This window comes from Equus caballus, chromosome 13 (genome assembly GCF_041296265.1).
Source record: "Equus caballus isolate H_3958 breed thoroughbred chromosome 13, TB-T2T, whole genome shotgun sequence".
Taxonomy (NCBI): domain Eukaryota; kingdom Metazoa; phylum Chordata; class Mammalia; order Perissodactyla; family Equidae; genus Equus; species Equus caballus.
Window position 1 is genome coordinate 35,956,739 of NC_091696.1, and position 27,134 is coordinate 35,983,872.

Below are 27,134 nucleotides of genomic sequence, written 5' to 3' on the forward strand. Positions count from 1 at the left end.
CAAACCCGCACCAAGTCATGAGTAGGTGCTCTCTCAACATTCCAGCAGAGTGCTCATTAAGCAATGTATCTGAGAACAAGAATGTTACCTTGTTTATATGAAAAGACAGGAATAAATCAAGATAAGGCATTACCATTTCCTTACTAACACCTAAGATCTGCTAGAATAGGTACAACTGGCTATATTCAAATTATCTGTTGGTATGTCTGTCTCGCCACTCAAGTTCCTAGGAATTGGTTGTATTTTTAAGCCCAGTCCCTGGCATTTGACAAGTTCTCAAGAGATATCTGTTGAACTGAATTGGTAATTGAACAATGAAATTGACAACTGAACATTAATTCCATGGCAATTAAATGAATAAATGAAACACACAGAAAACTCATGTAAGGAAATACAAATACCAGGACATGTTCACTTCAACCTTAGTGGAAAAAATTAAAATAGGCAGCAAGTTTGATAAAAGACAATGTCCAGTGCTACTGAGGTGATGGTGAAACAGGACATCCCTCATGTCGTGCACAATGACGTCCACTGCAGTGCAGCGTGACTGCCGCGCTGCACACTAAACGACAGCACTATCGTTTCAGAAGGCAATTTGGCAATCCCATGACCACATAAATAGTAACTCCCTACAGATGTAGTGATCCTAAGCTCCAGAGAATTCCTCATAAAAATATAATAATAAAGGATGGCTATAATCATTGAAACGATGACTGGCCATGTCAAACCAAAGTGGAGGCCTCGAAAGAGAAAAAACCAGCTCAAAGCCCCTTGGAAGACAATTGTGAGTGCAGGTGAACAGAAATGAAAGCTTGAACTAAGGTAACTGGAAGAATGGCCATTGAGAGGCAGAGACCAAGTCGAAAGATACTAAGCAGGCAGAATTGCCAGATCCTGGTGAGAGCCCGGATATAAAGAACACGGAGGAGAGAGAGGGGGCCTGACAGGTGACCCAGGAGGTATGGTGACATTCAGTGCACTAGTGGGCACTGGGGCACACAATGCACTAGGGCAAGTGTCGGCAACTCTTTCTGTAAAGGGCCAGACAGTATATAGCATAGGCTCTGTGGGCCACATGGTCCCCGTGACAACTACTCAGTTGTGTGGCTGCAGTGCTGGGCAGGGCACCAATAAACCTTTTTCATAGAACAGGCAACAGGCCAAAGGTGGCCGACATATAGACTGAGAATACAGGGAAAGGAGGCCCATTTCAGGATGAAGTTCAGGAGTTGAATGATAGCAGGACATTTAAGGGAGACGTCCATGGCAGAGATCAATGTAAGGATGAAGAAGTGCCAGGGCTGGAGGCATGAAACTGGGAGCCATCAGCCACGAGGCGGTGTTAAGGGGCTGACATCAGCTAGGGGTGTGGTCTGAGAAGAGAAGAGACCAAGGACACTTCCCTGTCCCAATACAAGGGTGGATACGCAATATCACTTCCCATCACATGGGCCCTAGAAAGGCAGGGACGTTATTGTCTAACCTCCCTCAACTCAAACTTTGTACAAAGAGGCTCCTTTTTAACTTGGGGCTTTCATTCCCTTTTCCGAGATAAGTAACTTGAAAGTTTCAGATTCACAGGTGAAAAAGAAAACTTCCCACTGGCTAGAAAATAAGGCAATTCTAAAGCAAAGTGTCTATCGACTTTTTCATGTTTTCTTTGTACTATGAAGTCTTTTACACTCAAAAACTTATAACCTACATGCAAAGTACGATGAATCATGATAAAACACACGTCCCGTCCCCATCTCAAGAAGCAGCTCATTACCTAAACACGACCGTCCAGCCTTTCACATCAGGAGAATTAGTCTCCAGAGCAGAGGTCAAAGCAGGCAGCCCAAGGCCAGAGAAAGCTTGCAGATATGTTTTCTTTGGCCTCCACAGGGGATTTTTCTTTTTAGTTGACAACATTTAAATGTCAAGAAACTTTACGTGGAAATCAGCATTCTGGGGGATCGGTGAACATGGGAAGATGTGGCTACATTGTGTGAACATTCCCCACGGCAACAAGTGGCTAGAGCTGGGAGCAGCCAGCTCCTGCAGATGGACACGGACCCCCTAGCTCATCACAGTCCTCACTCACTACTGTCTTCTAACCAACCGCCCACTTCACTTCTTAATTTTACCTGCCCTGGCACTGGAGTCTGTGGCCCCTGCTTACAGAATATAATTGTGGCTTCCAACTTCCTGGAGTATGGGAAACAGCATTAAAAGTCTAAAAAGTTCACAGGCTCTGTCTATTGGAACATTACTGAAAGTAAGATGGGTCCATATCCCTTATCTAGCATTTTGAAATCTAAAGGACAAGTTCTTTTTATACCTCACTAGGCAGCGAAACCGGACCTGAAGTAACACGAAGCTATTTATCATCTTTATGTATTCCATTCGGTGTGAGATACATTCATATATTTTGCTACAGAAATACTAACATGTTTGATTAAGGGCTGCTGCCCCAGACCCTGCCGGAGACATTATATAAAAACAGCATATACACATTATTACTTTTCCAAAATCTGAAAAATTCTGAATTCTGAAACTCATCTGACCCCAGAGATTTTAGATAAGGGACCGTGGGCCTGTTGTACTTTTAATATCTATGTTGGAGAAAATACACACACACAAACACACAAGGCAGATAGAAGTGCAATAATATTTTTAAATGAATTTTCAGTGGATTAATTACTGTGGCATCTACCAGTATGTGAGAAACATAAATAGAATGATGTATTCAAATCATCTGTAGTCTGACAGGAATGTGAGGTGCACATACTGATTCTAGGACCCTGTGCCTGAATGTCCAGTCCCTGAAGGGTCTGCCATGCCCACAGTGGGAACGGCAGCCACAAAGGGAATTCCAGGTTAGAAACACATGCTGCCTTCACATATAAGAATGATGCTGTATGACCACATCCTTTTAGGATTCATTTATTTCTCAGTAAACGTGGGTTGTCACTTACCTATACATACCCTGTTTGGTATTCTAGGACTTCACAATATGTCAAGTACATAAAAGGCCCGGGAAGATCAGATCAGAAGGAGCTGCAAAGATCCCAGATTTCTTTCCACTCCAGAACACGCTGCTAACCCATATTAAGCGTCAGCTCAATGAAATCCAGCTGCAAGTGCTCAAAGGGTCCAGGGGGAGGAGATGTGAGGCCTCTAGGGATAGAGTTTTGCTTAATGCACTATGGTGGGGAAAAGAATGCAAAAACCCAAAAGTGGGGTCTGCCAGGGAGCCAGAACCAAGCAGCTGTTTGGGGTTTCCCATAGCCCTGGCTGTTTGTTTATGTACAGCCACTATTTACACACTTTAATTCCTCTGATTCAGGACCAGATAGTTGCCGTGTTACAAGAACACGTCAGGATAATGAAAGTCTGGCAATGAGGGGCTATTCTTTGCAGAGACAGAGCGGACTTCATCCACACATGCCATTCTCTACAGATTCTGATGTTGCCGCCTTTACACGAAAGTCAGCTAAGGCATTTTCCTGACACTCAGACTCAGTCCTCGTAGGGTGGCCTCAATTTTGATGACAGAGACCCAGTTTAGTTTGATGAGTTTCCTTTCTATGAACCATTGTCAGAGTAACTATAACTGAGAAAAGACTTAAAAAGTGTTCATTATACCGCAGTTGAGAAAGGAATTTGGCCATTTCTGTGACATACAACATTTTAAGATAATAATTAGAGTTATGACTGATAACATTATATCAGGACACATCAGATTTGTAGGAATTTCACATAATTTCTAGAATATTTACATACCTATGCAAATACAACATAAAGAAGTCTAAATATTATTTCTCATTTGAAAATGCCGCCCATGTAATTTAACTTATTGAAAAAGCCTAATTAGTATCATATCCCTCTTTTTATAAGGAGAGAGAACGAGTCCTTAAGATGTTCCAGGGATCCTCTGAAAAATCCCAAAGTTAACTAGAGGTCGAGAAAGACTTCATTTAGAATTTGATTTTCAGAAGTTCATCAAAAAATATCAAAACAGTTTTAAAACCCTTGGTCAAATAGGATCATAGGTCACTGTGAGCTAATACTCAGTTATGCCTTTGACCATGGTGACAAAGACTTTCGGACAAATAGAGAAAGTTAAATGGCCATAAGAAAACCCTTAGCTCTTGCAATCAAAGACCTGATAAAAACAACACAGGAATGATTTTGAAAACATAAAATCCCTGCCTTTTAGGCAGACTATCAAATGTAAAGAGAAGCCTTTCATAGTCTCTTCATCAAGAGCAGACTAGAAGCCCAAGAAAACCTCATCCTTATAACAGTGAGAAAGCCACGTTTCTAATTTTGCACCAGCTTACTTTTGGTCTTAGAAACGCTGACTTAATTAAATTCCTTCAATCTTTGCCAGCTTGACTAGGTGGAAAACTTCTTTTCCTGGGGTTCCTTTTCCACAAACCTTCAGTGACTTTTACTCATATTCAGAGTTTGTTCTTTCCTCTTTCCCACAACCACTTTGACTTTGGGACCAATTTACTTTCTTAAAACATCTCCATTCCTTATAGCTTCTTTTACTGAAAACATACATTATAGTATAAATTTTTCAGTGTGGCACAAGACATGTTTACTAATAGACCCAAACATCTTTTAGGTTTTTTGTTTTTAATCAGAAGCTGAAAGTAGATAAACCTAAGTTTAGTAATTAATGTTTTACTATTTTATCTTATCTGGAAATGATCAAGATACTCAATAAATTTCTAGCATTTAACTTAATTTAGTAAAACTCTAAGGTTTCAAGTTACCAAGAGGTTTTGAAGTTTAAGTACTTATACCATAACACATAATTATTATTAAAAAGTTCAGCTAAAAAATTTTATCTTACTTACATCATTTGCTTTACTTGTTCCTAATAATTTTGTTTACATTACCTACAAAAACTTCATGAGACATTAGACAAAGGCAGCCATCAATTTTCTGCTGACAAATTTTGTAGCAGAGATAATGTAAACTTGTTTGATTTTTTAGCAAAGCTAGGTAGAACAAAAGTTTTCTATTTTATGCTGGTAACTCTCAGGACATGTCTATTTTAATTAACCCAACAAACTTAGACAAGCTTTTATTTACCAAAGATTATTTTATATCACGTTAACTTTACAAACATTTAGATTAGTTTCTATTATATTTAGAAATAGTTTATATAAGCAGTTACTTTAAGTTGATTAAATAAAGCTCTTCAGAAATTAATTCTGAAAATACCATCCAGAGGTAGAGAAATACCCTGTCTACAACGTACACCCATACATACACAGAGACAGACACAAACACAGATCTTCCAGCTTTTATTTTAAAATTGCAGCCACGAGTCACAGACAATGGAAAACTCTCTAGTTTATAAATAGTTGTGTCCACAGCAGATGACATTTTAAGGTTGCCTGCTTAAAAGCTTGTTTTTGGTCAATATTTGTAGAGAAGGCATTTAAGATTTATATTTACCCTAGACAAGTAACCCTAAGGAATTAGATCTGGGGCAAGAGAGCCTCTGTAGCAACTTCTAATTTAAGGTGGAACATTTCTCCCTATTTTTTTCCTTAACCTCAGGCTTCACCGATTGAGCTAGGCAGGCTTAGTTTCAGGCAATCGGGCTGCTATCTCTGGGGTGTTTACATTCCCAGGACATGGTAAAATTTACAACTTCAAAGGACACAGAAAGAAATGCAAGTTTTTTCCGAGGAGTTTCAGGGTAATTGCTATTGAAATTTTTCCTTCAGTCTTAGGAAATTGCAGCTGGTTGAAAACAGTTCCTGGAGGGGTTACAAGCCTTTTGAGATAAATAGGAGAGGTTTGTGGACTGGTGAAAGGGAATGGGTGGAATCTGAACTGCATTTCCAGTTTTCAAGAGATTTCTAAGGTAAGGACAGATGCTCTCAATTCCTCAGAAATTGGGTTGTAACTTAAATGACATCATTGATTGACCTACCCATCCAATTACATTATCCTCAAGTTCATTCTTTCCCTTTGGGTACATAGTTTTGTTTCAGCTTAGGGGAGAAAACCTAAAAAAATTCCCATCAGTCTTTGAACATAGGCTTCCTACTTGGCCAAATTTCTGAATATAAAAGTATTAAATCCTTCCAAATATCAGGTTTCATCGGGAGAAACAGTAAATATTTCTGGCAGCACTAAACAACCCAAATAATTCTAATTTCAGCTTTCCCTATGCTGTTTAAGGGAATAACAGCAGTCTTTCAAAAGAACCCTCAAGGTCTCATCAACTCTGGGAGAAGCGCATTAGGGGGCCCTCCTTCCAGAGCAGACAGGAGGGTGTCTGTAAGGCCACTAACCCAGCAGACTTTTGCTTATAGTTGTATAGTCTTCTCTTTTAGGGACCTCTCATATCTTTAACATTTCAGTAGTTTTTTGCAACCAAACTTGCAATAAAACTATTGTGGAATTTTGAAGCCTTTGCTTTTAACTGCATGCACTTTTAAATGATAATATCAAATCAGGACGTTCCTTCTACTGCCAGTTGTAATTTGAAATCATCCTTAGTAATCTTGGTTCACTGGGATTAAAATTTACAAGAGAAGGGACCATATGTTTTCAACAGAAAACCAGCTGGAGATCCTGAGGGAGGAACTTCTCAAGGAACTTCAGGAAATAAAAGTCCCATGTTAAAGAAAAGGGGGCAAACAAAACAGTAAGAATGACAATAGGGAAACCCATCAATTACGTCAGAGTGCTCACCAATCAGGGGGGAGACAACTCTGCAAGGGAAGCCCTTCCTGGGCAATGACCTTGAGCCAAAAAAGCCACACTGGCACTGAGACAATTGTCTCATAGGCATTCAACCATCCCCAAAAAGACACTGAACTCAACCAAGTGGAAGGAGCTCAGAACCTGGGAGGGCTCCCAATTGCAGGAGCCACAGGTCCCTGGAAACCGTCAGCACAAGGGGCTAGTGTAGGTACCATAGCCGGTTCCTGAGGATGCCGGTCCACAAAGGGGAGATTGCTTCAGGTCCTGCTTCTGGCACATGTATGTTAACGTCAAAGCGAAGAGCCAAACCGAGAGGCAGAAAGGAGTTCATTTTGGGTTCAAAGAATTACAATTAGGGGTACACAGATTTGAGTAGCAACTGGAAATAGCATCCCACTGGCACTAAGAAACCAGGGCTTTTAAAGACAAAAGAGAGAGATTTGCATTACAAAGAACGTTAATTGGAGTCGGTGACAGAAACTTAATTTTGATTAAACATAATTAATTGCTAAGGCTGACTACAAAGAGGCAAAAGTCTGTCACTGTGACAAGTTGCAGGTTTATTGCAGGATTCTCAGAATATTTGAGTCTTGACTGAGTTCAAAAGATCATATTCTGCCCAATGAGGACGTGCATAAGACCCATTTCCATAATGGGTTTCTGGTTCCATTTTAAAACCCTTAGACATAAGTCACCTGTTTTGTTTCCTATTTCACACCAGAAATGTTCAGTGTCTTCACTAGGGTCGTGCTTATCCGCAGGTATAGGTATTTGTCAAAGCGTACTGAGTTGCAATCTTAAGGCGGACGTGCATCACTATGTATAATTTAATGCAAATTGAAAAAAAACTGTGGCATGAAGATCAGCAGCTGAAGGACAACGTGGACGGTATGGAACACATAGTAAAAAGCTCAGAGGCAATGGGTACTTTCTATTAGCACACCTGCTCACACATGTACAGGTGGAGGTAGGTTGGAGATGACAGCCTTTAGAGCAGCTGTCATGGCAGCTGACAGTGAAGTGGCAGGAGTGGCACCTGGCACTGGGAAAGTCACTGAAGCAGAAGGAGAAGAGCCCAACCACGGTGGTTGGAAGAAGTCTTCTGGAAGAACAGAGGCACCTGGAGGGATGGGTGACTGCAGATGAGGCATTAGTAAGGTCCCAGGTAAGGCCTCAGAGTTTACAGGCACACCCTCCCTGTTGGAGGGCCCTCCCACAAGCTGGCATTGGCTGGGAATGCCTCATAGTGCTTTGACTTGTAGCCACATGCAGTCACCAGTGACCTGACACATGGTGGGACAGTCCAAGTGAGCTGGACACTCTTCGTTGATCGCAACAGGTCAGTGCTGTGAACCACAGCGATGGCCTTCTGGTTTGGTGGCCTCGGCTCTGGCTTAGGCCATTCCCTGGGGCGAGTGGGCAGCAGTGTGGCTTCCCTCACCGGACACATCACTAACTTCACCAAGGATGTGCTGAGGAAGGGGACGAAAAGGTGGAAGACTTCCCTGACTCGGGGAGAAAGGAGACGGAAGCCATTCAGGCAACTGTACCATCCTAGAAGGAGAGACCATCAACTCCAGCTTTGAGAGACACCAAAACTTTATAGGAAACCCTAGAGGAAGAAGACACAAGGCTTGCCTCCCTGAAAGAAGAAAATAGTCACCAGAAAGAAGAACTGGAGCGACTGAGAGAACAGGCTCCAGCCGCACCTGTGGTTGACCCTAAAATGCTAGACGCTGTTACACCACTACCATCTGAGGTCTCTGAGTCGAATGTGATAAAAGGTCATATGGAGGAGCAAACAAAACATGGTCAAAAGATAACCGAAGAGCGAAAGCAGAGGAAGACACAACGACTTCCGTCTTTCCTAGAGCAGAAACAGGAAAAGGATGATCTGAAATACCAGCACAAGCAAATGCACAGGAAACACACACAACTCTATTCAGCCAAACATGAGGAAATTGACAATTTGCAAAACACCACAGAACAAATCAAAACACAGTTGCCTGAAAAATCCCAGCACATTCAAACAGAACATTCTGAGATTTTTTTAAAAAACAAAATTTCAGGGTCTTACATAACAAGTGGAAGTGAAAAGTATAGTTTCTGTAAAGCCGAAGGTAAAAGATTAGAAAAAGAAAGAAAAGAGCAACAATGGGAGATGAAATTTCAAATTGAAAAGACAGTCCCTTTAACTGAGCAGACTGATCAGCCATACGAAGATGAGACTGGTCAATGAGCTCAGATGACCCAGCAAAAAGACTGGGAGAGCCAGGGGCTTCCTGCTCGGATAGCTTCACGTGCCTCCATCCAGGATGTGGGGGACCTCCAGAAGCAACTGCAAGCCTATGCTTTGGAAAGGGAACGAGTGTTAGCTGTTTTCCACAAGAAGGTGAGAGAAAACAGCAACTTCAAAAAAAGAGAGTATCACAAAATGATGGATCTGCTGGTTGCCAAAGGAGCAGACCTTGTGAGGCTGCAAGATGAAAATCAAAAACGGTGCACTCGATTTGAAAGCAGCGGTGAGGATATGTTTAGAGAAACGATCCAGAACTTACCACACCTCATCCAAGCCAAAGACATTCAAATCGGTGCCTTGAGCCAGAAATGTCAGACTTTATTCACCACCTTGCAAACGTCCAACACTGGCGATGAGGTTCGAGGTGTTAACATGAATCAGTTGGAGGAGCTTCTATAGGAACGGGACACATTAAAGCAGCAAGTCGATGTGCTGGAGGAGTGGCAGCGGCTGGTGATGACCGTGGTGCACAATATGCAGCGGGAGTCATCCCAACTTCAGAAAGAACTCCCACCACTCAAGGCATGGGTCTTAATGGACAGCGAGGAGAAGACTCGGCGACAGATGCACTCTGCCGCCAAGATCCCCCATTCTCAAGGGGATGCGACCCAACTCAAACTCTTGGGGAAGAAATTAGTACAAATGCAGCTCAGCCTAGAGCAGCTCTGCAATGCCAAGGAGGTTCTTCTGGGTACACCTGACATCACGACACCACAGCCACCCGCCACATCATCGCTGACTTCTGAGGCAGCCAGCTCTAAGGAGGCAATTAAGTCTGATGTAGTGGGCGAGTCTTCGAGAGGGCCGCCAGCAGAGATAGAAGCCTTAAAGAAAGCCAAGGAGGAAAAAGACTCAGCCATCAGAAGCCTCCAGGAGGAGACTCAGAGACTGTCTGAGGCGATGGCCGCCACCTCGGAACTGGAGAGAGAACGACACGCACAGACGGATTCCGAAATTCAGCAGCTCAAGGAGAAACAAGACGTTTTGCAGAACATGCTTCAGGACAAAGAGCTCTTAATGAATGCGAAAAGGGAAGAATTCCTTTCTTTTGAGTGAAAATGTCAGGACCCAAGCGAGCGAAAACGAACTTTTGAAGCAGGCGGTGACAAACCTGAAGGAGAGAATAGTCCATCTTGAAGTGGATACCTGCCAAGTAAAACAGGAAAATGCAAAACTACTGGAAAGGTCCAGGGAGAAGGAAACCAAAAACCACGCGTTACAAGAGACAAATATGCACCTCTCTATGATGCTGAGGGAGAAGGAATTCGAATGTGTCGCTGTGAAGAAGAAGGCTCTCGCTTTTGAGCGCCTCCTGAAAGAAAAAGAACAGGGAATTAAGCCAGCTTTTCAATGCAGTGACCTCCATGCAGGAAAAGACCATTCTGTTTCAACAGGAGAGAGATGAGGTCGTGCTGACGCTGAAACAGGAACAAGGGGAAAACTGTGCCCTGCTGGAGGAGGTTCACCTTTTACGGGACAAGGAAGTGCACTTAAGCCAGGAGCTGAGGAAGTCTCGGACGCAGGCTTCAGAAGACGAAGACTCGCATCTCCGGGAAGCGGGGCTGGTAGAAGGCAGAGCGGCTCAACTCAGGAGGAAAGTCACAACGCTAGAGGAGAAGCTCCTCTCATCTTCCCACGCAATGCAAAAGGTGAGCCAGCAGGCCAGTGCCCTTGCAGGGTCCTTGCAGGAACAACTGAATGCTGTCACCAAGCAGAAAGAGGAAACTGTCCCCCAGCTTTCCGCCTCCCGGGAAGCAGAAAAGCAGTACACTGGAGCCCTAGCTGACCTGAAGGTGGTCCTGGCCGAAAGGATCGAAAAGGCAGATGGTCTGGAAGGAAACCGGATGTCGCTGCATGGACGGCTGGAGAAAGCGCATGCCGCCTCACGCCTGCAGGAGGAGCAGATCGGAGAACTGCAGCGACAAAACGAGGCCCGACAGGAAGTGCTGGAGGACGTCCAAAAGAAGTGGACCGACTTAGTGAGCACCCTGGAAGGAAAAGCAGACAAAGCCCTCCTGAGAAAGCTCTCCATGGACGCCTTTCAAACTGCAAGACACGAACGCCGGGAAGCGTTCCGACGGATGGGAAGCACCCTGGGTGTGGAAAGGGAGGAAATGGAGCAGTTGCTGCAGGAAGAGCAGGGCGGCCTTACCAGATGGGTGACCCGGCGGCTCGGATCCCACAGTGCCCCTGACATGCCTCGGAGACCCAATCAGCAATCCGAGCTCAAGAGTTCCTTCTCGGAACTTTTTGTGAATTTTCTAGAAACTGAGTCTCAGGGAGCTTCTCCACCACGACAGCTCCCCGCTCAGCCCAGGAAGCGTCCAGAAGCACCCGCCAGGAAGAGACTGGCTAAGAACGTGCCACCTCTTCTGAGAACCGCCCTCACAGCCACCCCCAGAAGATCGGACGGGAGTCCCTGTTGCACAGCTGTGTCTCTCATCAACCCACCCGGCCCCGGAACCCGAGGGTCTAGGCACCTTCTTTTAGACGCTGTGACCGACATCGTGCCCATGGGCACACCTTTGCTGCTGCCACCTGCCAAGAGTGCTGCCGGGCTGCTCAAAGGTCTGTCCAAGCCGTAGAGACTCCCCAAGCCGCAGAGGAGACGGCGCTTCCAGGAAAGGCAGTCACTCGCTGCGGGTTCCTTAGCACAAACTGGCCTTGTGGTAAAGGTCATAGATTTCTTCGCAGCTTTACTTGAAGTTTCATAGAAACACTCTTCATATTTATTTAAAAAGTGTCTGGTAAGGTATTCACCCACCTGAATGCTGAAACCAGCATTTGCTTCTTGGGAGAGTGGGCATCGGTGTGATTGGAGGCTGTGGTCAAGGACACTTTCCATGTTGTTTGTCTTGCCTTCATTGTTTAAAGAGCAGGGATTTTCAGGTATACCTTGGGTAATTAGATCATTAACTTCTGTTAGTGCTCAAAAGTTATAAAACACATGGGTGCACACTCTTTGTATAAGAAAAAATGTGAACAGCAGAAAAGTGCAAGATGCATAAAGATTGGAAATTGAAAGTTCAGCTTTGCTGGCTCAGTCCCACCCCTCTTTCCACGGCCTGGAAACCACTCGATTGGGAAGCTGGATCCTCTTGGGCCTTGTAGAAATACAGGTATAGTGGACTTTCCATTCATCCTCATATAATTGACCCCTTTACCCCTTTCACTCTCCCCCCAACTCCTTTACCCTCTGGGAACCACCAGCCTGTTGCCTGCATCTACGAGTTTGATTTTGTTTTATGTTCTTTGCTCGTTTGTTTTGCTCTTTATATATATTCCACATGAGTGAAATTATACAGTATTAGTCCTTTTCTGTCTGACTGACTTCGCTTAGAAAAATACACTCAAAGTCCGAACACGTTGTTTCAGACGGCAAGGTTTCACCTTTTTATGGCTGAGTAGTATTCCATTGTATATTCATCACATCTATTTTATACATTCATCCATCGAAGCCACTTAGGTTTTTTCCGTATCTTGCATATTGTAAATAATGCTGCAGTGAACATAGGGATGCATGTACATTTTCAAATTAGTCTTTTCATTTTCTTTAAATAAATATTGAGAAGTAGAATGCCTGCATCACATGGTAGTTCTAGTCTTAATTTTTTGAGTAATCTCCATACTGTTTTCCATAATGGCTGCACCAATTTACATTACTACAAACACTGTATAAGGGTTCCTTTTCTCCACACTCTCTCCAACGTGGTATTTCTTGTCTTTGTGAAAATATTCTAACGGGTGTGAGGTGATTCCTTGTGATTTTGATTTGCATTTCCCTGATAATTAGTGATGTTGAACACCTTTTCGTGTGCCTGTTGGTGGTCTGTATGTCTTCCAAGGAAAAATTTTATTCGGATGGTCTGCCCACTTTTTAATCAAGTTGTTTTTGTTTTCTGGTTTTTTTTTTTTGCTGCTGAGTGTAAGAGTTATTCATATATTTTGGATAATAACTCTTTCTCAGATATATTATTTGCAAATATCTTCTCGCATTCGATAGGTTGTCAGTAGTATATATAGATGTTGAATTATAATGTTGTACACTTGAAACCTAAACAATGATAAAAACCAATGTTACCTCAAAAAAAATAATATATGTATATTTGTATATATGGCTAATTGCTCCATTGTGCTCTAGAAACTATGTATTCAGACTTCTTGGAAGACCTCATTCCATTACTTTTCCATAGGCCTTACCTTCCGCTGGTCTCTTTCCCTAAGCAGATGAGCACGTGCAAGTCTCTCTCACCATCTAATCCTCTCCCTTCTACTCCTCCAACTACCGCCTTGTCTCTCTATCTTTTCATGGCTAAGTTTCTGCAAGAATCATTTACTCCTCGTCACCGTCTCATCTCTCACTGACTTCTTCATGAAATCTCCACAAAATCTTGTCTCAGTAACGTCCCAGGAACTTTCAAATGCACACTGGTTAGCCCTTTATTTACCTCGACTCTCTGTGGTGTCTGAGGAATGCTGCCCATGTCTTCAGTCTTTACAAGTTCTCTCCACCCTCTTTCTTTGGGGGATGCCCCTCTCCCCAGGTGCCCTTCCTAACCTCAGACCCTTCTGTCTCAGTTTCCTCTGTGGCTTTTTCTTCTCACCACTTCTCAAAGGGTTCTGTTCTCGAAGGCACAGTCTTCAGGGAACAGGATCTTCTCACTCTCCCTGTGCTCAGGGGGCAAGCTCATCCACTCCCATGATTCGACTCTCAGTTGCATGCCCAGGACTTCTGAATGCCTGTGTCCACCCTCACCCTTCTCCCGACGCCACACTGTTTTATCTAACTGTCTGCTGGACACCTCTCTCAGGATGTCCAAAGGCTTCTCAAAACCAACACGTTGAAAACGGAACCCAAGATCTTCCAATACAACCCTGTTCCTCCTCCTATATTCCTGTTAGCACCTAATAAAGCCTCTGTCCATCTTATCACCCAAGCGAGAGGCCTCAGAGCCATTCTTGATCTCTCTGTCTCACCTACTTCACAGCCTACCAACTCCCAAAGAGAGCTGAGCACCTTCCCTTCTTTTCTCTCCCCACTGCTCTGGCGCATGCCTTCCTGTCTCTTGCACGCAACTAGCACAGTAGGCTCCTTACTGATCTTGCTTGTTCCACTCTTTGCCTCCCTTGAATCCATCCTCCACACTGCTGGGAGGATGAACTAACATGATAACCTGATGTTGCTTTCCTGTTTTAAATTATTTTAGGGTTCCCCATTGCCTGGAGTCTGAACTTTAGCAGAATAGCCAAGGCCTTGCCTCTGCAGCCTTACCTTCTGCTCATCACTCACAAAAGGCCACCCTCCAGCTACATGTGATGTTCTATACACCCCAAACAGATCCTTACTCAAATAACTTCAAGCCCATGAGCCTAATCATGGCATGGTAATGCTTTCAAGAAAGTGCACAACAAACGTGTTTAATTTGCGTCCTCTTGACCCGGATCCTGAGGGAGGCATTCCCACCTACCCTAAAGCGATGGGGATGGCTGAATAGTGAACAGATGAGCTCGACAGCAATTTATTAGTGAGGCGAACTCAGAACCCGGGGAGGACACTGCACGCCATGCAGAGACACATGCGGGTGCTCTTGGGAAGAGAGTAAAGAAGCAGGGCTGTAGGGGGCAGACTCTGTAGTAATAAGAGGGTGGAGGTGTCCCCTGGTTCCCGCAGGAGGGTATGACTGGCTTGTTTGGATAATTTCATAGGTGGGCAGGGAACTGGAGCCCTCTGCTTGGGGAGCAACTGTGCCTGGTCCCTGTGATAAAAGGGAGTGTTTGGCAAGGGGACATCATCTGTGGAAGCAGAGAGGGAGGGGAACTTGCAAGTTTCTTACGTAGTCTCTACAGCCCTGCCTGCTCTGTCCTACTTCTTCAGCCTCCCTTCACACCACTCCCCCCTTCCCTAAGGGATCCTTTCTGTTCTTCAAATGTGCCCTGTTCCTGCCTCCCTTGGGGTCTTTCAGCACGCTGCTCCCTCTGCCCACAATGCTTTCTCCCACCGGCCTTGCCGCAGTGGTTCCACGTCATCTCTCAGATGGAGGCAGCCACTCAACACTCTTTATTGAGTGCCTGCTCAGTTTCTGGAGACCCTGTTCCAGTGCAGGCACACAAGTGAAGAAAACAGACAAAACTGAAGCTCTTATGGTGCATTTTTTTCCAGGAGGAAAACAGACAGGAAGCCAATAAGCAAAATACCTGGCATGTCAGGTGGAGGTAGATGCAGTAGGAGTGTTGGAAGGAGTTGCTATTGGTGATGGGATGGCCAGGGAAGGCCCTGCTGAGAAGGTCAATGCTGGGGAAAGAGCTGTGGGCGGTGAGGGAGTGAGCCCTGTGGATATCTGAGGGAAAAGTGTCCAGGCAGACAGAACAGAAAGGCCCTGAGGCAGGAGCTGGCCTCTCCTGTTCCAGGAGCCACAAGGCCAGCGTGAGTGAGAGGGAGAAGAGTAGCAGATGGAATCTGGGAGGCCGTGGGGACAGATGCTGCAGGCTCTTGGAAGGCCCTAACTTGTGCTCTGAGATGGGAGCCACTGGAGGATTTGGAAGTGAAGAATGAGGTGATGTGACTTGGGTTTTCACAAGATCACTTCAGCTTCTCTGTGGAGAACAGACCGTAGGGCAGAAGGATGGAAGAGGGAGATGAGTTAGCAGCTATTGGAGTACCCCATGTCAGAGATGCTCGAGGCATGGATCAGGATGATAGTGGTGCAAGTGAGGAGAATCTGTCAGATTCTGGGTCCACTTTGAAGAGAGAATGAGCTGATGGGATGTGCTGACAGACTGGATGTGGGCGGACACTGAGGAGTCAGTGTTGATTACAAGGTTTTTGGCTTCTCTCTGATCAAAGCAAATAGCTTATTTCTAATCACAGCTAGTTTGATGGAAATGAGAGACAATGTCTGTAGATGGGGGAAGGGAATAGGAGGGGAAGGGAGATTTGTTCCTCTTCCCTTCAGGGCGAGGAATTAGGCACCTCTGAGAGGAAGCAAGTCAGAACCTGAGGGAGGTTAACAAGGAAGCAGGGTGGCAGGCCAGGGAGAATCCTCCAGGACTTTGTAAATATGGCTGCTCTGCCTAAACCAACTCTTCCTAGACAGACAGAAGCTGGGGATGGAGGGGAAGGCATGAATAAGAGGAACACAGGCTGTGGGTCAGACAGGTCTGGGGCTGAATTCCAGCTCTGCCAATCACTTGCTACTGCCTTGGCCCTGGTCCTTCCCAAGCCTCAGTTTCCTCATCTGTAAAAGGAGGATGAGAACCACACCTGCCTTTGTGTCATTAACTATGGGTTAGCAGAGGTGATGGGTATAAGGATTAGTACAGGACATAGTGGACAACAAATGCTCAGTAGGTGGTAACTATTGTTACTAATAACGTCAACATTGTCCTATTGCACAGCCGAGTTTCCATGCAGCTCAACAGGCACACTGTCACTGGCCACTGTGACACCTGTCCCCAGTGACAGGGCTTTCTTTAATAGAAAAGGGGTTTTTGATCACCCAATCCATTAAAGTCCACAACATACCATAAAAATTCACAATAATATATATGAAGATGTACAGTGTACCACTATTTGTCTTCATCTACATAAATCACACAAATTTAAGCCAATGTATAAGTGGTGACCTTCCTACGCTACTAATTATAATACTCAGTATTTTCACCCTAAACCTAAGAACAGGGGCACATATTATTTTAAAAATAGGCTATTTGGAAGTTATTTTATGGTCCCTGAGAGTACAATGATTTATAAATGGGACACAATATTCCATCATTTCCTTTAACTTCTAAAACTCAGTGTTCTTGAAACTTGCCTTGCAATTTGTGTTCCTTCTTCATACAGATGAAAAGTCCTCAAAGGTTCAGGCAGTTCCCATAAATAGCACTGGAAAGCACCTGAAATTATTAACACTCTCCTTGAGTCTGAAGAGGGCTGAGGCTGGGAATCTTGGGGACATATTATTTTGCAAAGGGAAATGACCTCAGTGATAATGTTCCAAAATACACAGAACAAATCATGACTTGGTACTAGAGGTTAGAGAATGAAATGCTCAAAAAACAATTTCGGCCCCTTGCAAAATATATTGAGAGCAACAGAAAATAAAATGAGCTTCAAAGCCATCTCCTTAATAGACATCATTTCTCCAGGCAGATCTAGATTTCGATCTAGTGGGTGAAAGAAGGGAGGAAAACACAAGCATGTCTCCAAATATTTGGATTATATGCTACCTTTAGTTAGTCATTAGGAAAACAAAAATTAGGAATTAAAAAAATGTGTGTGTGAGTATATTTATACACACATATATGTATAGACGCACACACACAAACCTTTTCATTTTTATTGGTTAATTACCATATAAGGAGACCATTTCACTTAAACCTACAATTAAAAGTGGATTTTGAACTGATGGGCTGTCTGAGGTAGGACTTGCCCGCCACCTTGAGGGCGACCCCTCAGAGCTCACCTGCAACAGCATGGGGGTCTGAGGAGAACTCATCCAGGTGAGAAGTAGAACAGTCCAAAGCAGCTTTCAGTTTCTTTAACTTGGAGGCCCCAGCCCCAGTTCGGAGAAGGCCCTAAAGACAATGAAAAGCCATCAGCATCAAGTTCAAGGTGTGAGCCTTACACTGAGCAGCAGTAAAACTCTGATGGAAGAGCCCTCCTCTCGACCCCCCCAACTCCAGCGCCCCCCAGCTGAGAGAGGGGTAACACTGCCTGCCTTGCAGGGCTGTCAGGGGGAGGGAAGAGGACCCAGCATGTTCCCAGGGCACAGCAGCAGGCAGAGAGGAGTCCATTTGTAATCAATGCCAGCTCTGGCCCTGCTCCACTGCTAAACTACCTGTGCCTATCAGAAATCTATTTAAATGCAATAGTTTCTACTTCTCCAAGGTTGATTGCTATAGATTTTCTAAATTTAGGAATATTTTTTAAAAACTGACATTTCAAGAAAAATTGTTAGACTAGGCTGCTAGTCACTTTACTGCCCTAAATGTCACTTAGAGAAGGGGAGACAAACGCATGAAGGGTGAACCACGACAGGCAGGACGATGAAGACATTGGCCCAGGAGTTCGAAGACTTGAATTTTAAGACATTAATCTAGGCAGGTTTCTCCACCTCCGCAGTAGTGACATTTGGGCCAGATAAGTCTTGGTGGTGGTGGCTGGCCTGGGCATTGTGAGATGTTCAGCAGCATCCCTGCTTTCTATCTGCTAGATGACAGTAGCAACTCCTCCCCAACCCCAAGTCATGTCAAGCAGCAGTGTCACCAGACCTTGCCAAATGTCTCGTGAGGGGGACAACATGGGCCCTGGATGACAAGTACTGATTGAGGCTATTAGAGGTTGGGGTCACATCATGGGGAAAGAAGGGCTAGTGACTGGAAGCAAACACAAGGTGGGCTTTTGGGGTGTTTCTTGACGTGGGTACTGATTCCACGGTGGGTTCAGTTTGGGAAAACTTTTCAAACGGTTCCCTTGTGATAGGTAAAATTTTCTGCATGTACGTTTCACTTCAATAAAAAGTTTTAAAAAGGAAACACAGATTTGCCTTTTGATTGTGGCTCTGCCCCAGTGTGAACTCCTTGCCTGCTGGTTTCCTCATCTCTACAAAAGGAGTAATGAGACCTGCCCTGCTTGGTTCATGGGGTATGTAAATGTCCGCCCTAAACTGCACAGCGCTACACAAAAGTAAGATCCTGGCAAAAAAACCTAAAGCTCATGGAAGCTCTGGTCCATTAGTCTGTCATGAAATTAATTTTCACGAATCACAACCAGAGTCTAAAATGGAACATGGGGCAAAAAGAAGTCAGAGTGTCCTGCAGGCAGAAAGGCAAATATGGCTCTGTGAAAGCTCTGTTTCATTTCCAACATCCCCACCAGGTATAATGAACAGGGTCTCGATTTTACATGTGGGCCACAGCGAATAAAGCTTGAAAGCCACTGGTCTACAAAGTCTCGACAGTGGCTGTGTGACAGAGGTGGGGTGCTCTGGGCACGGAGACATGGCCTGCAGGCCCACGCGGCCCCTCACCTCCTCCTTCATGCTTGTCTCCAGGAGCAGCAGGGCACGGGCTTCAATGGGCAGTGCGATCTCACGCCCACTCCACTTCAGGTGTTCTTCCAAAGGGGTCCTGAAGGCTGGCTTTTCCGCCTACTTCTCTAGAGAGCAGCACACCATTCAGTAAGACACTTGACGACCAAGTTATTCACTGCCCAAACTAACAAAGGGGATATTTTGTAGGAGGCCGGTAGTTGAGGCTTTGGGAAAATGGGAAACACTTGTTCTTTTTGCACTTGGTGTTGACCATCTCCTAGAGCACAAAAGATGTGCCAGGCTAGGAGGCTACTCGTGGAACAGCAGCCCTGACCCTGCCTACGTGGCACCCCACGTGAGTTGCCGAGAAGTCATGATGGCACTCCTATACCTGCACCCAGCCCACATTAACATGGGCAGGTGGGCCACCTTGCGTGAAAACAAAGGATTCATCTGAGCACACAGTTTTCACTGACAACACATTTTTCTACCCTTGCAGAGCAGCAATGGTCTTCCATCTAGAGGACTCCTTCAATGTGAAAAAGGAAATAATTCCTTAAAATTTTAAACATAAGACAAGTGTTGTCATACAAGACAGGAATGGCCCACGTGAACTCACCTTAGACACTACACCTCCAGGACGTGCAGTGCACCCGAATGTGGTATCCCCAAACAGGTTCATCCCATTCTCAGTAGGACAGAACACAGTATCTGCAGCCGCAAAGCAGATCAGGCTGAAGGCTCAGCTGACAGCAGGAAAAGAATGTTTTCTATTATTTGCAGGTCACATGCTCTGCTTCATTCCACAAAAGATGTGAGACAGCTTAGCAGGAATACCTACAATAAAGCAGTAAGATGGAAACGACAGTTTAGCAAGTGGAGGTGATGAACCTGGATATGCAGTATCTGGTTGGGCGCGGCATGCCTGGGGAGCTGCAGAGGTCCAGCGCTGTCAGAGAAGCACAGGAACAAAGGGGGAAAGCCCACTGGGGAAAAGTGCGCCGCTGAGGAACACTGAGTTCTTTCCAGGACAGGAAGGGCTAGCATCCTTCCCAGCACCGCTGACGGACATTTGTCCTTCAGCCACGTGGCTACTGGAATCTGGGATTCGAAGCAGGCGATGCTCCTCTAGTGACTCCTCTCACACTCTCCCTACGTAAGCGCAGGGGCAGGGCCCACCACGTGGTCTGCACAGGGGGAAGGAAGAAAGCGGAAGCCCACAGACCCAGACACCAGAGAGCCTGTGAAAAGGGAAAAATTGACAGAAAGGGCAAGTGGGGGAGAGGCTGAGGAAGCGGGCGAGGTTAAGGGAGGCGGTGGACAAAATCAAAGAGCAGACCACTCTCAGAACTGTCAGGAGTGCCCCTTGTCTCTGGTCCCACCCTGGCCAGGGTAACTCCTAAGAGAAAATGCATCCCACGGGGGCCTGGCCCTTCTCAGAAGACAGAGCTCTGGTATAGTCCCCTCAGAGGCCAGATCTTACCTTGAACACTTTGTCCCTTTTATCTAAAGCAATGATTCTTGACATGGGCAGAAAATGGCCCCCTGACCCTTTCCATGGGGAAACACATCAGAATCACCCAGAGTTGTGCAAATCACACCCGCCATCACCTCCACCATATGCTTGACCCTGAGATACTGAGAGGCATGCATCCTCCAAACTCCTGCTGGAACTTCCTAGTAAATACTGAACAGCGTGCCCACCCCTCACCTTGGTGCAACGTTGGCAGAGGGTGGATGTGAGCACCACTGACCTAGAGACAACTCCTAGGAGAAACAAACTCCACTGAAGGAGCTGGCCTTTCACACAACAGGCCTATTAGGGGCCAGGCCCTGGAGCAGACAAACAAATTTCATAGAGACTCCCCACCCTCCGAATGAGAGCAGTCGAATTGGGAACAAAATACAAGACAGACACGTGAACATACAACGGTCAAGAACAAGACAAGACATATTTGCAAAGGCACGGCAGAAAATGGTATAGACGAGGGTCATAAACACAACTGACTACAGGGGCAGGACAGGCACCACAGGCGCTGAATCAGGCCGGGGAGTGCGCGGTCTGCCGAAAGGCAGCAGTTGCTCCTGGGTGCCAGACCAATGTTGCCATGTGGGAAAGCAGATCCACTGTCACGAGGCTTTCTGAATTTATAAGAGAAGCCAGAAATCAGGATTGTTATGTGAAAGTGTCTGGGTTTGAAATGATGGCAACTGATGTAAAAACAATACTCTTTTATATGAGATATGGCTGTTTGCGACTTCTAGTGTAGAGCATAAATGCTAGAGCAATTCAGCAGACAAGTGTTCACTGTTGGATTCAGCTGTCAGAGAAGGCTTCTCAAAGGAGGGGAGCTTGGAAGGGCTCTGAGAAGATGGACAGGAACTAAATGGACAGAGAAGACTTGGGCTGAGAAAACCCAAAGGGACCTTGAAGCTGGTCATTCACATTTTATCCCACAGCCCATGCACAAGGTGATGAGGACAGGAGTAGAGTGGGACAGTGGGAGTGAAGAGGAAGGTACAGCACAGGGAAAATGGACAGAACTCAGCAATGGGTACGAGAAAGGAAGGCCAAGAGAACATCAAGATGTCGAACTTGGATTGTTTGCAGATGGTGGAATCAAGGAGGCCAGATGGGATGAAAGACTGGCTAGTGTCGGGGTAGAATCTGTTTGCTGTTTGAAATATGCTGAGTTGAAGGTGACCGACAGTCATCAAAGGGAACTGATGCTTAGGAGGCTGTGAGGATGAAGATGTAGGTCAGACGCTATCAAAATGATGGAATTGCTGGAGAAAAAGGGATACGGAAGGGACAAAAAGACAGAAGAACAGAGGAGCAAGGAAGGGACCTCAGAAAAGGATGACTTCCGGCCACGGGACAGAAACGGAGAAAACATGCCATACAAGAAAAGAAAACAATCAGGGGAAACGAGGGAAAAATTTTAACAAAGAAGACATGTCTCAAGTCAAGTCAAATGCCAGGTCTGACACTGAGGAGGTCATTGTTCCAAGGGAATTATAATGTTTTTAGGGGCTTCTTTAGGAGTGGAGGGATTGGGAGAAGAAATGAGAATGTAAAGTGTTAAGGTTTGGGAAAGTGGGAAGAAAATGGAAGTGGCAGATGGAAATAAGACCTTCAAACAGCCTCCCAGAAAAGTGAAGGACAATGAGATGACATGGGACAGTGAGTGGAGGACAGGTAGGTAGGTACAAAAGCGAGGTCAGGTAACCGTGAGTGTGACATCAGGGTGCCCAGGGCATGGAGGGCAGGGAAATCCAGTTTTTTTCCTTTTTTATCATAAGGACACTCTAAATCTTTATGAAAACACAGGAGAAGAAAAAGGAAGAGGAAGACAGGACTCAACCGAGAGGTCGACAGGAGGACTGGCAGAGGAGGAACGGGTGGAAGTTCAAGGCTTAGGGGAAGGCAGCAAGCGGAGAGCAAGGAAAGGCGGATCACCTTTCCTGCACAGCCTGCTCCCCCCACCCATACCGGCTCGCCTTCTTCCATCCTCAACCTCTTCCCTGCCCCGCTTCCTGGGCCCCCTGACTTTCCCACATCCTCCTCTAAGGGAAAATAGCCTGGGGAGGAAGAGAGAGAAGGGCAGGGTAAAAAAAGCCAAGCCAAGCCAAGCAAAAGAGGACTGCCAGAGAAATCTCCTCTTTGGAGCGCCTCTTAGTCAACTCCTCCAAAGCAGACTTTATGACGTTGGCTGTTTTGGCCTTTGCAGGGGCCCTGCACACAGCACATAGCCCATAAACCATGCTCTCGGCGCTCTGCACTTGTCCAGCAAGACAAGGGTGCCCCGTGCGAGGCAGAATGCTCGCCAGCGGCTTCCTTCCTCTCCACCATATCAGCCACAAACCAGGACCTTGGACCTCTTCGCCCTGCTTCTCCCTCCCTCTTACAATCGCTCAAGTGGAAAAAACACACACACATCTCCGGGAAGTCGACGGCAACGAAGCCACAGATTCCCCAGCAGCAACGGTTTTGACTTTGGGTGCCTAACTGCCACCCGCTTCTCATCTCAGTCACAGCAGACGCTTCCACTGGCATCGAGTAAGAAAGATTTTCAAACAGAGTCCAAGGTCGGGGCCAGAAGTACGGTCCTCGAGGGAACTCTGCAGATGGAGGCGGGTCCCCACGTACCTTGGCCCTCCGAGTGTTCTCCAAGCCGGCTGGGAAAATCCCCGGCCACAGGACAGGAGGGAGCGTGGGAGGCGCTTGGCGGCAGTCAGAGCCCTGGGTCCTTTCTGCCCACACGCGCTGCCACGCGCACAGGTGGGGTGGTGTGGGGATGGCGGTCCCGGGGGTGGCACTGAAGCAGAGGGAGAAGGGGGCACACCGCCGTGGTGGGAAGCCCTGGGGATGAGCAGAGGCCCACGGGGCTGGCGGTGCAGGGGGGCGGGGGGGGAGGAGCGGGGCACGCGGGTCAGGAGGTGGCCATGGGTGAGGGCCAGGCGGCAGGCCTCGCGGTTGGGGGCAGCCCCTCCCCTCCCCTCCCGGAGCCCGAGCCCAACGGTTGGAGCCCGCGCCCCGCCCAGGCCCCGCCCCCAGGCCGCCAGCCCGCCGGTGCCTAGCAACGACTGGCTGTGATTTGACTCTTAGCCTCGTGCGGCCCCGGGGCCCTGACACTTGGCGGGACTGTCCGACTGGGCTGGACGCTCTTCGCGGAGCGCACCAGGTCAGTGCTGTGACCCGCAGCGATGGCCTCCTGGTTTGGTGGCCTCGGCCTCGGCTCCGGCTTAGGCCATTCCCTGGGGCGAGTGGGCGGCAGTGTGGCTTCCCTCCCCGCACACCTCTCTGACTTCACCAGAGGTGTGCTGAGGAAGGGGACGCAAAAGCTGCCAGACTTCCCCGACTCGGGGAGAAAGGAGACGGAAGCCGTTCAGGCGACCGGACCACCCGAGCAGGAGAGACCGGCAACTCCAGCTCGGAGAGACACCGCAACTCTGCGGGAAACCCTCGAGGAAGGAGACACGAGGCTCGCCTCCCTGCAAGAAGAAGGCAGTCACCTGAGGGAAGAGCTGGAGCCACGGAGACAACGGGCTCGAGCCGCTCCTGTGGTTGACCCAAACACCTTCGACGCCGTGACACAACTAGAATCTGAGGTGTCTCAACTGCAAGGGATCGAAGGTCACCTGGAGGAGGAAACCCAGCATCCTCCAAGGACCACTGAAGAGCAAAAGCAGAGGAAGGCACAACGCCTTCCATCTTGCCGAGAGCAGAAACGGCAAGTGGGCGATCTTAAGGAGGCGCCCGAGCCCATGCATAGAAAACGCGCTCAGCTCTCTTCAGCCGAGGAGGAGGAAAGCGAGACCGCGCAGAACACCACAGAACACATCCAAACCCCGTCGCCCGAGAAGACCCAGCCCGTGCAGACAAAACCTGCTGAGATTTGTCAAGGAGCAAGAGTTGAGGGTCTTCGTCGGCAAAACGGAAGTGAAAATCATGATGTAACCAAAGCTGAAACCGAACCTTTAGGAAAAGGGAGAGAAGCAGCAGAAAGGGAGATGAAACTTGGGACCGAAAAGACGATCCCTCTGACCGAGCAGCTTGAGGAGCCGGACGAAGATGAGACCGGGCCACGAACTCAGACGATCCAGCCGCAAGACTGGGAGAGCCAGGGCCTTCTGGGTTGCCTAGCTTCAGCTGCCCCCGTCCAGGATGCGGGGGGCCTCCAGCAGCAACTGCAAGCCTCTGCTTTGGAAAGGGAACGAGTGTTGGCCGTTTTCGACGAGAAGGTGAGGGAAAACAGCCACCTGAAAAGGGCGTATCACACAATGATGGACCTGCTGGTGGCCAAAGAAGCAGAGCTCGGGAAGCTGCGAGGCGAAAATCAGACACGGCGCCCTCGATCTGACAGCGGCGGTGAGGACATGTTTCGAGAAGCGATCCGGCACTTATCACGCCTCGTCCGAGCCAAAGACATTGAAATCGGTGCCTTAAGCCAGAAATGGCAGACTTTACTCACCATCTGGCAAACATCCAACGCTGGCCATGAGGTTCGGGGCGTGGACGAGAATCAGTTGGAGGAGCTTCTCCGGGAACGGGACACGTTGAAGCAGCGGGTCAACGTGCTGGAGGAGTGGCAGCAGCTGGTGCTGACCGAGGTGCACAATCTGCAGCGGGAGTCATCCCAACTTCAGAAAGAACTCCCACCACTCGAGGCACGGGCCTTAGTGGACAGCGAGGAGAAGTCTCGGCGACAGATGCACTCTGCCGCCCCGTTCCCCCGCTCTCAAGGGGATGCGACCCAACTCCGGCTCTTGGGGAAGAGACTGGCACAGATGCAGCTCAGCCTAGAGCAGCTCTGCAATGCCAAGGAGGTTCTTTTGGGTCCACCTGACCTCACGTCACCACAGCCGCCCGCCGCATCATCGCGGACTTCCGAGGCAGCCGGCTCTCAGGAGGCAATTAAGTCCGAGGCGGTGGGCGAGTCTTCGAAAGGGCCGCCAGCAGAGGTGGAAGCCTTAAGGAGAGCCACGGAGGAAAAAGACGCAGCCATCAGAAGCCTCCAGGAGGAGACTCAGAGACTGTCCGAGGCGATGGCCGCCACCTCAGAACTGGAGAGAGAACGACACGCACAGACGGATTCCGAAATTCAGCGGCTCAAGGAGAAACAAGAGGCTTTACAGAACACGCTGGAGGACAAAGAGCTCTTAATCGAGGCGCAGAGGGAGGAATGCCTTTCTCTGAGGGAAAACCTCACGAGCCAAGTGAGCGAACACGAACTTTTGAGGCAGGCGGTGACAAACCTGAAGGAGAGAATAGTCCATCTGGAAGCGGATGCGTGCTAAGTCAAACAGGAAAATGCAAAGCTGCTGGAAAGGTCCAGGGAGAAGGACACCGAAAACCAAGCCTTACAAGAGACGAATATGCGCCTCTCTATGATGCTGAGGGAGAAGGAATTCGAATGTGTCTCTGTGAAGAAGAAGGCTCTGGCCTTTGAGTGCCTCCTGAGAGAAGAAGAACAGGGCCGGGCTGGGGAATTAAGCCAGCTTTTCAATGCAGTGACCTCCATGCAGGAAAAGAGCATTCTCTTTCAACGGGAGAGAGATGAGGCGGCGCTGGCGCTGAGACAGGAACGAGTGGAAAACTGCGCCCTCCGGGAGGAGGTTCACCTTTTGCGGGACAAGGAAGCGCGCTTAAGCCAGGAGCTGGGGAGGTCTCGGACGCAGGCTTCAGAATGCGAAGACTCGCATCTCCGGGCAGCGCAGCTGGCAGAAGACAGAGCGGCTCAACTCAGGAGGAAAGTCATGGCGCTAGAGGAGAGGCTCCTGTCATCTTCCCACGCCACGCAGAAGGCGAGCCAGCGGGCCGCTGCCCGGGTCGGGTCCCTGCAGGAACAACTGACTGCGGTCACCGAGCAGAAAGAGGAGATTGCCCTCCAGCTTTCCGCCTCCCGGGAAGCAGAGAAGCAGCACGCCGGAGCCCTGGCCAACCTGAAGGTGGTCCTGGCCGAATGGATGCAAAAGGCAGACGGCCTGGAAGGGAAGCTGAGGTCGCTGCAGGGACGGCTGGAGAGAGCGCAAGCCCCCTCGCGCCTGCAGGAGGAGCAGATCGGAGAACTGCAGCGACAAAACGAGGCCCGACAGGAAGTGCTGGAGGACGTCCAAAAGAAGTGGACCAACTTAGTGAGCACCCTGGAAGGAAAAGCAGACAAGGCCCTCCTGAGAAAGCTCTTCACGGACGCCTTGCAAAGCGCCAGACACGAACGCCGGGAAGCGTTCCGACGGATGGGAAGCACCCTGGGTGTGGAAAGGGAGGAAATGGAGCAGTTGCTGCAGGAAGAGCAGGGCGGCCTTACCAGATGGGTGACCCGGCGGCTCGGATCCCACAGTGCCCCTGACATGCCTCGGAGACCCAACCAGCAATCTGAGCTCAAGAGTTCCTTCTCAGAACTTTTTGTGAATTTTCTAGAAACTGAGTCTCAGGGAGCTTCTCCACCACGACAGCTCCCCGCTCAGCCCAGGAAGCATCCCGAAGCACCCGCCAGGAAGAGACTGGCTAAGAACGTGCCGCCTCTTCTGAGAACCGCCCTCGCAGCCGCCCCCAGAAGATCGGACGGCAATCCCTGCTC

The 27,134-nt window shown here is 47.8% G+C and overlaps 1 protein-coding gene across 1 annotated transcript; it reads right to left on the reverse strand.

The window, feature by feature from the left end:
• Window positions 1-11,499: 11,499 nt before the first annotated feature.
• On the reverse strand, window positions 11,500-23,593 carry LOC138917003 (rho GTPase-activating protein 17-like). The gene is made up of 6 exons (XM_070230884.1): window positions 23,201-23,593; window positions 19,670-19,887; window positions 19,048-19,175; window positions 17,482-17,593; window positions 16,831-16,912; window positions 11,500-13,073 (listed from the first exon to the last, which is right to left on the reverse strand). Exons 3-6 carry the CDS (start codon window positions 19,057-19,059, stop codon window positions 12,992-12,994), a joined length of 288 nt encoding a protein of 95 aa, XP_070086985.1. The 5' UTR covers window positions 19,060-19,175; window positions 19,670-19,887; window positions 23,201-23,593; the 3' UTR covers window positions 11,500-12,991.
• Between the last annotated feature and the right edge of the window lie 3,541 nt (window positions 23,594-27,134).

Excerpts from the sequence above, each read along its gene's own strand:
- LOC138917003 (XM_070230884.1), bottom strand. Across the intron at positions 16,913-17,481 it reads AGACCCCCATGCTGTTGCAG|GTGCTTTCCAGTGCTATTTA; the intron begins GTGAGCTCTGAG and ends TAATAATTTCAG. Across the intron at positions 13,074-16,830 it reads GAAGGAACACAAATTGCAAG|GTTTCAAGTGTACAACATTA; the intron begins GCAAGTTTCAAG and ends ATCATTGTTTAG.